Raw genomic sequence first — 16,373 nt, forward strand, 5'->3', positions numbered from 1 at the left:
CCTCAGGCTGTGCCAGCTGTCCTCGGCTGGTCTGCCGCAGGGAGGGCTGTGGGGCGGAGTTCTGCTACCACTGTAAGCAGGCCTGGCATCCCAACCAGACCTGTGACTCCGCCCGCCAGCAGAGGGCGCAGTCGCTCCACGCCCACAGCAACCCCTCCCCCAGCTACACCCAGGAGCAAGGTCCCGGTAGGTACCCGAATTCAACACACATACCATGGACGCATGCATACGCACACACACACACACACACACACACACACACACACACACACACACACACACACACACACACACACACTCAGCACACACACACACACATAAAAAGTTACCCAGTTGGTAGAGGGTAAGAAAACACAACACAACTGAGAGAGAGAGAGAGAGAGAGAGAGATAGAGATAGAGAGAGAGAGAGAGAGAGAGAGAGAGAGAGAGAATCTGTCAGCAGTATAGAGTATCCTACCAACCGTACTAACTGTCTGTCTCTGCCAAATATGCTTAGTTTGAGGTGAAGTGTCCCTTTAAACACAGAATACATTTCCCAGCGTTCAGAATTAGAACCTGCCTCCGCTGTCCTTGGCCTTTTCTCAGAATGCATCAGAGGACAAAATGGATTGCTTACCCAACCAACAGTCCATTATTCCAACGCTGGCGCAGGGAGAGAAATAAAAGACTAGACAACAACCGAGGAAACCGTTTTGAAAGAGATTTGTTGTTCAAACACTTTAATAACCATCCGTAACCATTTTGCCAGACACTCTAGGGTTTGTATGAGGAAGACTAGAGGGCAGGACCCTCAGTGTGCTATAGGCTTTCAATGGGAGTAAAGATGGCCCGGCGACTACAGACATTTTCGGGGGGCCACATTCTTTTTCTTTCTTAAAAAAAAAAAACAAGTTCAGAGGAAAGAGACATTCACATCAGCAGTTCATACAAATTCCCACAGTGGCATAAAAATTTGTCTTTTCAGTATTATAGATTGTCCGTCAGTATAGTCATGTACTGTGTAGCCTGCCTGCTGGCAGTTATGACAGTCTCTTCCTCTGATCTGGCGGTCCTGTGGCTGCGAGACGGACCAGGTCGCTGTGCCTCAAATGGATCCGCTATCAGCTCTATTTTTAATCTTTCAAAATGTTCAGTTGCTATCGCTATCAGCTCTATCTTAAATGTTTCTAAATGTTCAGTTGCTATTGCATGCACTCATCTGTGTTTCACTACACACTTGAGTGCATGCTTACCAACTGTCCGTCTGCAACACTACTATCACCGACATCTAAGAAGGGAGATCCCCCCTTGAATTGGCCCTTCTAAGGTTTCTCTCCTCCACATTGCATGTGGTGCATTTTTTCCTATTGCTAGGTTTTAGTGAGTTTTTCCTTACCTTCGCGTGGGGTACGTCTGGGAGTGTTTGCTTTGCATTCATTTATTTTGCATTTATTTTAAATTTGTTGGACCTTATGGTGTTCTTGTTTTGTTTCTTGACTTATTGCGACTTATTTCTTCTTGACTTGTTTAAAGAAGACGTGTCCGGCCCATGGGGACATTAACGTGTGTTGTCTGGCCTTACAAATACATTTTATTTGATTTTATTTGATTTATTAACCCCCCTCCCAGCCCCCCGGGTTCGTATAGACATTTTAGGAAAGGAAGAAGAAACCATGATGTATACATGTATAGAATACAATTTCTATTTTTTCTTTCTTTTTTTTCTTCTTTTTTTTTTAAATGCAATGAAATTAAAAACCAAAGTAAATCATAATTGTGTTTGTTAGATACCCTCTAATCCTGTTACAAAGTAATAGGGGAAAAAAAATTAAATTCTCAGGGGAACTGCCTGCGCACCCGCTTGACAACATCACCGATAAGTGACCACATCCTGTTTCTCGTCCCCCAGCTGACGACATCAAGCCCTGCCCGCGATGCGGCGCCTACATCATCAAGATGAACGACGGCAGCTGTAACCACATGACCTGCGCCGTCTGCGGCTGTGAGTTCTGTTGGCTCTGCATGAAGGAGATCTCCGACCTGCACTACCTCAGGTTGGAACACACACATGCACGCGCACACACACACACACACACACGCGCACACACACGCACACTAAGGCTGTCCCTGAAGCCTGTTTTTGGGATTCGAACTTTGTCAGGGTTTTTCGAACGGACGCTCGAACCTTCTTCTAATATTCTAAATAAAGAACAAATCCTCAATTTGAATAAAGTGATTAATCTGATTAAATGAGTTATTTATTTTTTATTAAATCAACTTTCTTTAATGAATATAACTAATCAGTTTTTAATACTATAATATTAGTGTAGCCTAATCTTTATCGGCAACTGTGAAGAAAAACCCCATTGGTTTAAACAGAATGAATAGACACATAAAAAATATATATTAAAAAACGTTTATTAATTAAAATTAAACTAAAATAAAAAATTCAAATGTTGATTTCGAATTTGAATGTCAACGTAACGAACGAAGGTCCGAACGTTAGAACGTTTGGGCTCAGCCCTAACACACACACACACACACACACACACACACACACACACACGTGCACACACACGCATCGAGAAAGAGTGGGATTGTCACAAGAGAGAGGGATCTGATCCCAGGCCAGCAGGGGTTTCACACAAGGGCTGCCTCCTCAAAGTCCCTTAACCAGAAAACGTTTGGTTGGTCTTATAGTCAACAAACACTTTGCTGTTGTTTGATGAATACCCCCCCCCCCCCATTCATTGATTAGTCAATAAATGGCTATTAGTCAGCTACGTTGATTTTGTTAGTCAAGGACAGCCCTGGCACACACACACATACACACACACGCACATACACACATGCACACACATACACACACACACACACACACACACACACACACACACACGTGCGTGCGTGCGTGTCACCATATGTTAGTTGGTATGAATGCCCAGGGCTGTGTGAAAGATGAATGTACACTTTGAAAGGTGTTAACACCCTCCCTCTGTCTATATATTCCTCTCTTCTCGTCACTCCCTGCCCATCTCTCTGCCCCCCCTCTCTCTCTCTATCTGTTCCTCTCTCTATCTATCTCTCTCCTTCTCTCTCTATCTATCTGTTCCTCTCTTCCTCTCGGTCCCTCTCTCTATCTCTCCCTCTATCTCTGTTCCTCTCTCCCTCTCTATCTCCTATCTCTCTCCCTCCCTCTCTCTCTGTTCCTCTCTCTCTCTATCTCTCTCCCTCCCTCTCTCTCTGTTCCTCTATCTCTCCCTCTCCCTCTCTGTCCTCTCCTTCCTTCTCTCCATCAGTCCGTCAGGCTGTACATTTTGGGGTAAAAAGCCATGGAGCAGGAAGAAGAAGATCCTGTGGCAGCTGGGCACTCTGATTGGAGCTCCAGTGGGCATCACCCTCATCGCTGGCATCGCTGTGCCCGCCATGGTCATCGGCATCCCTGTCTACGTCGGGCGTAAAGTGAGATATATATATATATACCCTACTGTAAAGCAAGTTAACTGGCAGATGCTTCCAGAGAGACAATTGACCATATTATTCACATGGTGGCCATTTTGCTCCCATGTCATGCTCAGGTTGGGATTTGGAAAAGCGCTATATAAATCTGATTTATTATTATTATTATTATTATTATTGTGGAGCGAGGACTGAGAATAGCCTGCTTAATTTTGATGACCCCCCAGGAGCTCGGATGGTAGTGGGTCTGAGGGTCAGAGAGTGTGAATAAAGACATTTCCACCATTAATCGATGCAGCAAAGCCACAGGCTATATTTTTGTGGCTTTTCTGCATCGATTAGTGCATAAGTATCATATCCTATCATATCATATACTATCATATCTTATCATATCTTGATTCTATCATATCTTGATCCTATTATATCTTGATCCTATCATATCCTATCATATCTTGATCCTATCATATCTTGATCCTATCATATCTTGATCCTATTATATCTTGATCCTATCATATCCTATCATATCTTGATCCTATCATATCCTATCATATCTTGATCCTATCAGATCCTATCATATCCTATCATATCTTAATCCTATCCAGTGATGCTACAGATTACTTGTAAAAATAATCTGATTACTGATTACTCCTTTAAAAAGTAATCTACTTACTTTAACTAGGTTACGAAGTCGTCGCCGTCGTCCCCCCTGCTGCTGCCACAACATAAGAATGACAATTTTTTTTTTTTTTTTTTTTTAATAATGCTTTATTGAGGGCGGCTGGGTGGCGTAGCGGAGATTGCGCTTGTCACCAATGCAAGAGACTCCGGTCTCAACTCCCCGAGTCAGCGCTGCCTGCAGCTTGGGCCAGTCGTCATACTATCTCAATTGGCAGAGGTAGCGGGTGGAAAGTCGATGGGTGGGGATTGGACGTTGTGGACAGCGACTCCTACAGGTCGGTTGGGTGACGCCTGTACAGCAGAGACAGGAAGTATCGGGGGCAGCGTGAGCCTCCCACGCGTTACTCCTCGCCACTGAGAGTCCGCGCTGTCTGGTGAAAAGATGCGACAGGCTGCCTCCTCGTGTACCGGAGGGGACACGTGATGCAAGGCTTCTATCCTCACTACAGCCGACCAGTGGGAGGCATAGTCTAGCAACGTTCAAGACACGGGAGGGGAGAATTGAAGGGGAGAATTGGCTATACGAAATTGGGATGGGAGAAAAATAGAAAAATAAGGAGAAAAAGTGGATAAAAAAAAATAATAATAATAATGCTTTATTGAAAGTGCATAATGTCATAAATCATGATTGGCTGCTCAGACAGGTCATCATGAGACGTCATCAGCCATCAGTTGCCATCCGCAAGTCGCGCGTAACATGAATCTCTCTCTCTCACTCTCACTCTCTCACTCTCTCAAGTTGCCAAATTACACTAAAACAAACTGGATAGTTGATTTAACTTCATGCTGAAGCCATTCTAAAATCAGCTATAAACGTAAACATGTGTGTGTGGCTGTGTGCGTGCATCTCCGGTCTAGCTGACTGTACCCCTGGCTCTCTTATCATCAGCATTATGAGATAGTAACTAAATAGTAATGCACAGCCACTTGGAAAAGTAACTGTAATCAGATTACTGGCTTGTAAAAAGTAACAAGTTAGATGACTATTTACTGAAAAAAGTAATCAGATTAGAGTAACTAGTTACTTACTAACTAGTTACTGGCATCACTTGATCCTATCATATCTTGATCCTATCATATTCTATCATATCTTGATCCTAGCATATCTATCATATATCTATCATATCTTGATGTACAATACAAACTTGTCAGTGGGTCTCTCTCACCCTCAGCTTTTCTGTTTTCAAACGACAGACCAAAGACAATGCGGTGGTATAGAAATAGCTGGTAATGGTAACAACTGGCACATAACACTTTGGCAATGCCTCACAGCTCTCTCACAATGACCTCACTTTCATTTCCAGTAATTCACAGACTTTCAGAAGAACAGGGGGGAAAACCTGTTTCCCTTTCGGTCTGTGTGGAATTCCAGCTCGGGTAGCGGAAGATCCACTTTCGTTCTGAAACAATAGCATTTCCTAGAAACGAGTGGAGCTCTTTTTGTTCCACTTTAGTACATTGTTTTTTTCACCCCCTTGTGGTGAACGTGTTACTGCATATTTATCCTGAATAATCCCATTCAAGCATTTTAGGTTTTAGGTTTCGTTCAAATTGTCGCTAAAATGTTGCAAAACCTTTAGATTAGAGTTATTAGATTAGATTAGATTAAAATGTATTGTCATGATACAGTACAAGAACAACGAAAAGAGGTTTGGCATCTAACCAGAGTACAAATGTAACCGTAAAGTGCAATAGTAATATACAATGTACAGGTGATTAAACTGGGTATAAAATATATAAATGAGTACTACTGCGTAATAGTGCTAATCAGATGTATGTACAGATTTGTAGTATTAATATATTAATATGTAGTGATACAGGTATAAAGAAACTATGGTAGTATACCTGTATCACTGTACATAGATATTATTACTACAACTCTGTAGCACTATAGCACTATTACTCAGTAGTACTCATTTATATATTATTATTATTATTATTATTATTATTATTGGTTGCAATAAAGCCATTCGGGGTAGGACTGCGGTACTGTATATAATTTGTTAGTGTGTGTGCACTTCCGCATTACATGGAGCTCATAGGAGAGTGTGGGGGGGGGGGATAAAATGAATGAATGTTGATTAGAGCCTTGACATAAGTGGTTGTAGCTACGGCTGTGGGGGTGCTGGAGACATGATCCAATAAACTCCTGAACACGGAGAGACCAACCACAAGTCGATCTGCACTTTGCCGGCTGCGTCTATATTAAAGGCAGCCCAAGAGTGCTTCCGCATTCGCCTGATTGGCCCCGGTAACGCACGCAATGCGCATTTTCTTTTTTGCCACTGCCTAATCGCGGGCTCGCTCTGAGGGAAGAAGGCCGGTCATATTCATTTCTACATTTTATACATAATATCCCAGCGTTTCAACCAGCTGCACATTATACTCACATTATGTGCTCATTAGAAGAAAATAATTGACGCATATTGGTCAGGAAATGGCGAAACGCTAACGTTATAAAATACCCTGACATTGGGTAGAAATGTAGCAGGGTTAGGGTGACCTATTGACGGGTCTGGGAGAGAGATGCGGGGGGGTGGGGGCTGCCTCGCGCTGACGCTGCCCGCCTCGAGGTGCACACAAGCGGCCGCGCGTCTCACATCACCAGCCACACCTGAACGAATCTATCCCCCCCCAAATCGGCAGCCCCTCTCGGCTAGAGACATTCGCCCTATATTGTGCCATACAGTGCATGTGTGCACTACCTACTATCTGTTGATACAATTATATATAAAACGATATATTGTATATAATATATTTTAGGCAGTTTCGTGGCATGAATTGCATTTCGCTGTATTTCGCTGTAGACCGCAGCAGCTGGTGATAGTCTATTCTATTGGATCATGTCTCCCGCACCCCTACAGCCGTACTGTAGCTACCACCACTTACCTCAAGGCTCTAATCAACATTCATAAATCTTATCCCCTCACCCTCTCCCATGTGCTGAAAACACTGTAAGTGTTGCGTTGGTCTATACCAGGGGTCAGCAACCTTTTTGTCATGGAGTGCCTGTTTGAAATATAGTTGTAACTAGTGTGCCTCAACAATATTCCATGCATCGTCATTTTTTTTTCTGATAATCAGGTATTTTTAATGATAATTTTTACATTATTACATCATTATTGTTATTGTTATTATTAACAATATTATTATGATGGTTGTATCAACCCTAACTCTGAGTTGGGGGGGAGGGGGGGAATGCAATGCAGACAAACAGCTGCATACAGTGCGACCATTTCACTCACATTTGCCCATTCATTTTTGGACACATCACACACCATCGGGTGTGTACTGTACGTGTGCTGTCATAGCTCCACCTACAGGCCTAATGGAGAACACCAGGAGAACACCAGGATGTGAATGGAGGGTGAATGTGAGGTATATCGTGTAAATAAGTTTTGATTGATCGCAAGACTACACTGTAAAAAAATTAAAAATAATAAGTTACCAGAACTTAAAAATATTGAGTTCAGTTACTGTGCATTAAGGTTTTCAGTTTTCAATCCATAATAAGTTAACAGAAAAATAAGTACACAACCACATTATTTCAACCTAATAAAACTATGTTTATTGTCATTGTTTTAAGAACACAAGTTGACTTGGTAATAATCACATTTTGAGTAAAAAAAAATGGCTTTTAACATGTGCAATGTTCAATGAAATAGAAAAATAAATAATACAAATTGTTGATTAATCCCACTGGTCACAATGGTGACTGTAATAATGTTTTTGTTATAAGGCTCTGCAAATGTTACTGAATGATGTACTGTAGCAATGTATTTCCAGCTAAATTGAAATAATAAACAAATAAAGGGTCTCAATTAAATATGTGGTAGTAAAAATAACCTGTGGGAGGATTTCAACAAGATAAATGCGACAACAGTGCAAAATATTTCACTATAATATTTCAGAGCAAAACATTTTTTTTTTTTTTTTTTTAAATAATTTGTACTGCTGCCCCCTGTGCCTATGCAAATGCCCCCGCGTGCCTATACAGGCACGCGTCCCTAGGGTTGCCTACCCCTGGTCTATACGATTGCCCGTCCTGCAGCAGTGTGGCTTCAACGTGAGCTCCGGCGTGTGCTCGCACGTCACACTCACCTCTCTCTCTCCACACCCTCCAGATCCACGCCCACTACGAGCTGAAGAAGACGTCACGACACAGGAGGAACCTGGCCATCACAGGGGGCGTGGCCCTGTCCATCATCACCGCCCCTGTCATCGCCGCCGTCAGCGTGGGTAAGAAACACAACGTCCCGCCTTCTCGTCCTCTTTTCTTTTTTCATCGGCCGTTGGGCGAGATAGCAGTTGAATACATTTTGAATACTTAGAGAAACTTTCAAATGAGCTGATAAGTTGACTTGTAATTTATTAGAACATGTATCATCTTCCTCTTCCTGTCAAAGTGCCACCTCAGAATTATGACATCTGTATGACCCCCCACCTCTCTCTCACACTGCCTCTCTCTCACTCTATCTCTCTCTCTCTCTCTCTTCATGTCTCTCTCTCTCGATGTCTCTCTCTCTCCATGTCTCTCACCATGTCTCTCTCTTCATGTCTCTCTCTCTCGATGTCTCTCTCTCTCTCACTCTCTCTCTTTATGTCTCTCTCTCAATGTCTCTCTCTTTCTCTCTCACTCTATTTCTATCTCTCTCACTCTCTCTCTTTATGTCTCTCTCTTTCTCTCTCACTCTATTTCTATCTCTCTCTCACTCTCTCTCTTTATGTCTCTCTCTCAATGTCTCTCTCTTTCTCTCTCACTCTCTGTCTCACTCTATTTCTATCTCTCTCTCTCACTCTCTCTTTATGTCTCTCTCTCAATGTCTCTCTCTCTCTCTCTCTCAGGTATTGGTGTGCCCATCATGTTGGCCTATGTGTACGGCGTGGTGCCCATCTCTCTGTGCCGTGGGGGTGGTTGCGGTGTGAGCCGAGGGAAGGGCCGCGGCGTCCGGATCGACTTCGACGAGGACGACGGTCCGATCACCGGTGAGGAGGAAGTCAGACGTTATCGTCATGTTATCATGTCATCATGTCCTCATGTCATCGTGTTATCATGTCCTCATGTCCTCATGTTATCATGTCATTTCATGTCATCATGTCCTCATGCCATCATGTCATCATGTTATTTCATCACATCATCATGTCATCATGTAATTTCATCATGTCCTCGTGTCATCATGTCCTCGTGTCCTCATGTCCTCATGTCCTCATGTCCTCATGTCATCGTATCCTAGATCTGCTAACAGCCACCTCTCTGTCTGCAGTGGCGGATGCGTGGCGCGCCCTCAAGTCCCCCAGCCTTGGGGAGAGCAGTCTGGAGGGGGCAGCCAGCGGTCTGAGCACCACCTCCCCCAGCGAGGGCCTCTCTGTGGCCCCTGGGGGCCTGGGTGACACCCCTCACTTCAACACCCTGGCAGGGGGGGCCCTGGGGGCCCGCGCTGGCAAATACAGCAGGTAGGAATGAGCAACGGGAAACGTGCAAAAGCATATCTGTGAAGGGATCTGTGTTTTCTTCAAACAACAATAGGGACCCTGTTTTGAGTCGATAGCTATTGGAAAGTATTTATAGCTAAATTATTACCAAAATATAAAAGGGGGGAACAACAGACAAATTAAAAAAAAAAAAAAAAAAATGCCTGCTGTCGTCAAAGTAACCTCGCCAGGCAGCTCAATGAGGAAATGGATGGAGGGTAATTACGGCAAAATGAACAGACAGAAGATGAGAAGCTTCTAACCTAATGAATACATTTAGTTTTCCAGTTTGTTCATTTTCCGGTGTCCATTGATTTTGTGAGTTTACAAAATGACAAATCATGGCGACCAATATCACCATTGCTACTCTCACTCACTGACTTCCGAATCTGACTGGTAAACAAAAAGCAAATGGCGTAATTGATGAGAACGCCGCTTGTCTATTTGTCTATTATATATTTAGAAGTGGCCGTCTTTGTAGAGGAATACCGTGTTGAGTCCAGGGGTAGGCGTCCTTTTCAGGGGGGGCCGTTTCCCAAAACCTGTGTCTGCTGGTCAGTTTACTTCACCTCCTAGGCATGGTGGTTGTGCTAGTGCATTCCCAGAGGGGTTATATGTTTCTACTGTAAGGAGCCTGGTCATATCGTTGCTGGGTGCCCTGTGCTTGAACAGAAAAATGTCAAAACTGTGGCTCTGGTAGAAACCGTATGCAGAACACCTATGCCGACGTTAGAGGGTGATGGGGGGAGTATCAAAGGTGTGGACAAAGAGCTTGAGGGCTCCTCAACATTTATGATGGATGGATTTGTTTCCCTGACTGATGCACTAGAGTCAAAGCAGGCTATAACAATATGGAGAGATACCGGAGCTTTTCAGTTCCTCATTCTGGAGGGGATTTTGCCGTTTTCAGAAAAGTCTTCATTGCATTCCGGTGCCGTTGTTCGTGGCTTTGGAGGTGGATTTGTGGATGCACCTTTGCATGAGGTCACACTCAACTCTCCCTTAGTATCAGGCAATGTTGTTGTGGGGGTATGTTCTCACATCCCCATAAGAGGTGTGTCCTTCATTCTAGGGAATGATTTGGCTGGTGACAAAGTGCTGGCTACTCCAGTTGTAATTCCCATCCCTGTGGTTTCTGAGGTCCCTGATGAGCTGGCACAGAAGCATCTAGGAGTGTTCCCTGTGTGTGCTGTGACACGGGCAATGTCAAAGGACAAAAGTGATGTTGTTGATACCTCAAATTGTGACATTACACTTGGTGACACGTTCTTTGTTGAATTGGAAAGTGACCCTGTTGAGGGATTTGGGAAGGTGATACCGTCTCATGAGGAGCTAGCGCTAGAGCAAAATAGAGATGTCTCCTTGTCGTCCCTCTTTGAAGTGGCCGTATTTAACCGTGAGATGGCACGGCGTAGTTTAAGTAATGCAGGTGCAGGTGTTGTTGTTGAAGGTTTTGGAATGCACACTATGAATGTACCTCTGCATAGTGCTTTTCTTCTTTGTGCCGGACGAATTGGAGGATGAGTGTGGGAAGGATGCTATGAGAAATGTTGCTGATTCAGATGGCACCATTTCTGTTAGTGTTTCTGGTGTTTCATGCACCGTTCTGGTTGAAGAGGCCTGACTTAAGCTGCCAGCCTTCCCACAGTAGCTCTACTGTTCATGATGTTTCACTTGTAGGCAGGGATGATCCCAGTATGTCAGTTGATGATTCTAATGTTGATTCACGTGACCCCACTGACTCTCTGCCAGGCACTGGGTATGCTAGGTATGCTAGTCAATCTAGTTACCTGTGTCCTGTACAGCAGGGGCAGCCTTCACGACCTAGCCTAATGAGAGGCAACCATTTTGATCGTGACGTAGTTGATGTGTGTGCCACCATTTTGAGTCATGACATTGGTTTATGTGCCGCCATTTTGAATCGTGAGAATGTCATGGCCGTTTCTGTGGATAACGTATTACTGTGTTCCAGCGGTGGTGCTGACATGCCTGAAGCGGTGCATCCCACCCTGGAGAGGCATGACTTACTATGTCCTGAACAGGTGATGCCAGGAGTGGGGGAGACGGACTCGGTGGCGGTGCCAGGGAGCCGTGGTTTACTTTGTTTTCCTGTTTTCTGTCCGGGGAGCAGTGAGCTTAGTTCTCATGCTGTTTCCAGTTTGATGCCTCTTTTTGACAGGTCGGTATCGGTGGAGCGGCCTGGTCAAATAAAGTTTTTGTTTTGGGATGATCTGTTCATGGGTGGATTGGCTTTTAGGCCTGGCGCCTCAGTAGAACAGGTGGTGGTGAAGACAGATCGGATGTTGCCACCAGATCCACTCCATCTGGGTCCAGCAGGATACATTTTGGGGGGGGCTCATTTACCCAAGAGTCGGGGAGATGTTGTTTGTATTAAACAACATTGTCGAATGTTCTCGTGTGGAGAGCATTCGACAACGTTGATGGTCGTGTTCGACAGGGGCCGACCCATTGCCGCTTTGTGGTAGTGACTCACTGTTTGGTGGTTTGATGTGTAGTGGTTGCCTCCTGGGCAACCATTTTGGTGGGGGAAGTGTTATGTACCATGCTTTTTGGTTAATCCTGGGTCCTGTGTTGCAGCTGATTGCTGCTAATTGGACACCTGCCTGGCAGGGCTCAAAGGCCCTCCCCCACCCACACATGCACGGACTCTGTTACTGGAAGACACTGTTGGAACAGTGTCTCCCTCCCTTCCACCACATTGATCTTTAGTTTGCGCTGGATATCATAATAAGTTTAGTCTTTTGGTTTAAACATAGACCGTTGGTGTCTGTGTCCCCTTATGTTGCTTCCCTCTGAGCCAGGGTCGTAACATATATATAGTCAAAACTTCTCAATTTTAGCATTGCTATTTATTTAGAACATTTTGTTATTTATTGTTGTAACACACCACACAAAATAAATCGGATGATCATGTATTTCTTAAATGTTACCACACTACACACGGTTAACCGTCTGTAGTGTGGTAGTGAAAGGTTAACCTTCTGTAGTGTGCTAGTAAAAGGGTTAAAAGTACCGAGTTCGGTACCCGACCCTAGTGTAATTTATGTCTCACGGTTTGGTGACTTCTATTGGGAAGACAGAATACATTGGGCTCTTCTTGCAGCAGTGTAGCTTCTGTTGGGAAGACAGAATACATTGGGCTCTTGCAGCAGTGTAGCTTCTGTTGGGAAGACAGAATACATTGGGCTCTTCTTGCAGCAGTGTAGCTTCTGTTGGGAAGACAGAATACATTGGGCTCTTCTTGCAGCAGTGTAGCTTCTGTTGGGAAGACAGAATACATTGGGCTCTTCTTGCAGCAGTGTAGCTTCTGTTGGGAAGACAGAATACATTGGGCTCTTGCAGCAGTGTAGCTTCTGTTGGGAAGACAGAATACATTGGGCTCTTCTTGCAGCAGTGTAGCTTCTGTTGGGAAGACAGAATACATTGGGCTCTTCTTGCAGCAGTGTAGCTTCTGTCGGGAAGACAGAATACATTGGGCTCTTCTTGCAGCAGTGTAGCTTCTGTTGGGAAGACAGAATACATTGGGCTCTTCTTGCAGCAGTGTAGCTTCCGTTGGGAAGACAGAATACATTGGGCTCTTCTTGCAGCAGTGTAGCTTCTGTCGGGAAGACAGAATACATTGGGCTCTTCTTGCAGCAGTGTAGCTTCTGTCGGGAAGACAGAATACATTGGGCTCTTCTTGCAGCAGTGTAGCTTCTGTTGGGAAGACAGAATACATTGGGGTCTTCTTGCAGCAGTGTAGCTTCTGTTGGGAAGACAGAATACATTGGGCTCTTCTTGCAGTAGTGTAGCTTCTGTTGGGAAGACAGAATACATTGGGCTCTTCTTGCAGCAGTGTAGCTTCTGTTGGGAAGACAGAATACATTGGGCTCTTCTTGCAGCAGTGTAGCTTCTGTTGGGAAGACAGAATACATTGGGCTCTTCTTGCAGCAGTGTAGCTTCTGTTGGGAAGACAGAATACATTGGGCTCTTCTTGCAGCAGTGTAGCTTCTGTTGGGAAGACAGAATACATTGGGCTCTTCTTGCAGCAGTGTAGCTTCTGTCGGGAAGACAGAATACATTGGGCTCTTCTTGCAGCAGTGTAGCTTCTGTCGGGAAGACAGAATACATTGGGCTCTTCTTGCAGCAGTGTAGCTGACGGGACCACGGCTCTGTCTCTCCTCCAGGCTGGAGGTGCAGGGAGCGGAGCTGAATAAGGAGTCAGGCCAGAGGGAGACAGGCAGCCTGGGGAGCGACTGCGCCAGCACCCGAGGCATGGCCGGCTCCATCATCTCCTCCTACACTCTACCTGACCGGTAAGCCTCCTCTCTCTCCTTCTGCTCTGCCGGAATAGGAGATATACTGTGTATATATATATATATATATATATATATATATATATATATATATATATATATATATATATATATATATATATATATATATATATATATATATATATATATATATATATATATGACAAACCTAGTTCAAGTTCAAGTTCTTTATTTGTCAAATACACAACAACACAGGGGCATTGCAGGTACATGTTTCAAGCTCAAACTCAACAGTGCACAATTAAGAAACAACAATGAATACAAGAATGGTAACAATAAGTAGTAGTAGTAAGATCAAATGAAATAGTCAATTATTTACACAAAGTGTCTTACGTGTAAGTGTATGTGCATATCAAAGTGCAGTGCAGGGTGAGTGTGTGTGTCTGTGTGTTCCAAGCGTTTTTAATAGGGCTATCTCCTGTTCTTGTCCTTGTTCAGAAGTCTTGTGGCTTGTGGTATTGTACGCGTGTTGTATAATGACATTAATACATTTGAATCTAATCTAATAAAAACAAAGACACACGGTGTCAACAGAGGTGAAGCTAGCTGGTCTCACTCAAAGCACATTGCCTGTGTGTACTAGGGGCAGTGCATCTTACCATGAGTGAATGAATGAATGAATGAATGAATGAATGAATGAATGAATGAATGAATGAATGAATGAATGAATGAATGAATGAACGAGTGAGTTAATGACATTGTCATAGAGGTGCTTCACATCTAAAAACTGTAGTAGACACACTGTATGTCATCGCTAGCCTCTTTGCACTGCTGCGGTCAGGCAAGCGCTACCGGAGTCTCATGGCCGGTACAGAGAGACTCGAAAGGAGCTTCTATCCCCAGCCCATCAGGCTGCTCAATGTGGACTCACTGTAACACTAACTCACACAACATCCACATGCACACACTCACTTTAAACATTCACCTTTAACATTCACTTTAGACACTTTTTAAACACTTTTAAAACACTACACCATATTTTATCTATTTATTCCTAAAGGATTTGCACTACCTCCTCTACCTCATCTTTGCATTGAGCATTTTGTTCTTGCATTTTGTACATTTTAGTCTTTGTATATTGTATATTTTGTATAGTGTTTGGTCTTTATTCTTTTGCTTTTTACTGCATGAAGCACAATTTTAGGAGGGTCATACAGAACCAAGCATTTAACTATACTGCACGTGTACCTTATATGTGACAAATAAAATCAAACATGAACGTGAAACTTGAAACTAGTCCCTAGAGACCCCATTCTGTCATGGTTTATGTATCTAAACATGTCTCTTCTCTTGTCTTCTCTTTTTATGTGAACTGTGTTACCATATAATCACCTAAACATGCACGCTCTCTCTCATCTTCAGGGAGCGCACCAACCTGGAGATCCAAGTGGACATCGAGACCAAACCCAGCCACCTCTGCCTGACCAGTGAAGAGGACCTAACCCCGCCCCCGGGCTCTGTCGCCACGGCGGCCGGCTCGGGGGGGGAGGAGCCTCAGGACTGTAGCTCCCGACGGGGCGGGGCTTTGTCCGGCTCGGTGCTGGGGCTCTCGCCGGGGGCGTCGTTCAGGGAGGGGCTCCGCGACGTCACCCTGGCGCAGCCGGAGAGCATCAGGAGCGACCTGGAGATGTCGGACACGCAGTCGGACGACATCGCTGAGCTGACGTCGGACGATTGTGACTCGCCTCACCCCAAGAGCTGCCGCCCGACATCCGCGCCCCAGCCCCAGCCGCCCTCCTGCAGGGCTCTCAACCCCTCCAGCGAAGGCCTTCACTGTCCCCCTGACAACATCATCCTCTACGTCTGAGAGGACTTGCACAATGCAAAACTAACAAACCCAACTGTTAGGACTTTTAGCTTTTCATCGATTTCATTGTAGATTTTAAATTATTTTGTCTTCTTTTATCTTTTCTGCTTTTTGGACTCACAGAAAACGTCTTACATGCCGACAGTAATCATTTACTTTGACCTGTCTGTTTATCTATCTATCTATCTATCTATCTATCTATCTATCTATCTATCTATCTATCTATCTATCTATCTATCTATCTATCTATCTATCTATCTATCTATCTATCGATCGATCGATCGATCGATCGATCGATCGATCGATCGATCGATCGATCTATCTATCTATCTATCTATATCTATCTATCTATCTATCTATCTATCTATCTATCTATCTATCTATCTATCTATCTATCTATCTATCTATCTATCTATCTATCTATCGATCTATCTATCTATCTATCTATCTATCTATCTATCTATCTATCTATCTATCAACCTGACAGTCTCCTTGCTGAGTCAATTGTCAGGGTTCTACCTCTCTTATATTTATAAGATGACCATTTATGTTTACTTCTTGGTGCAAAATGCCTTGGCTACTTAAGCAACAAAACAAACAAACTGAGAAAAAAAAGAAAAACAAGAGGTACACATTTGC

General features: G+C 44.0%; 1 protein-coding gene across 2 annotated transcripts in view; it reads left to right on the forward strand.

Moving 5' to 3' along the window:
* Positions 1-15,991, forward strand: part of rnf19b (ring finger protein 19B) — a 24,288-nt gene extending 8,297 nt beyond the window's left edge. Inside the window, exons 2-9 of one of the 2 annotated variants that reach the window (XM_084313144.1) lie at positions 1-186; positions 1,891-2,035; positions 3,281-3,443; positions 8,243-8,357; positions 8,964-9,104; positions 9,353-9,572; positions 13,778-13,906; positions 15,290-15,991. The exon at positions 1-186 is cut by the window's left edge and continues 14 nt beyond it. In XM_084313144.1, the coding sequence (XP_084169270.1) occupies positions 1-186; positions 1,891-2,035; positions 3,281-3,443; positions 8,243-8,357; positions 8,964-9,104; positions 9,353-9,572; positions 13,778-13,906; positions 15,290-15,734 (1,544 nt within the window). In that variant the 3' untranslated portion in view covers positions 15,735-15,991. The remainder of the gene's footprint in view (positions 187-1,890; positions 2,036-3,280; positions 3,444-8,242; positions 8,358-8,963; positions 9,105-9,352; positions 9,573-13,777; positions 13,907-15,289) is intronic. The other variant, XM_084313145.1, reaches the window with a different exon arrangement.
* The last annotated feature ends 382 nt before the right edge of the window (positions 15,992-16,373 follow it).

Source organism: Notolepis coatsorum, assembly GCF_963971535.1.
Source record: "Notolepis coatsorum genome assembly, chromosome: 4".
In the NCBI taxonomy this organism is placed as follows: Eukaryota; Metazoa; Chordata; class Actinopteri; order Aulopiformes; family Paralepididae; genus Notolepis; species Notolepis coatsorum.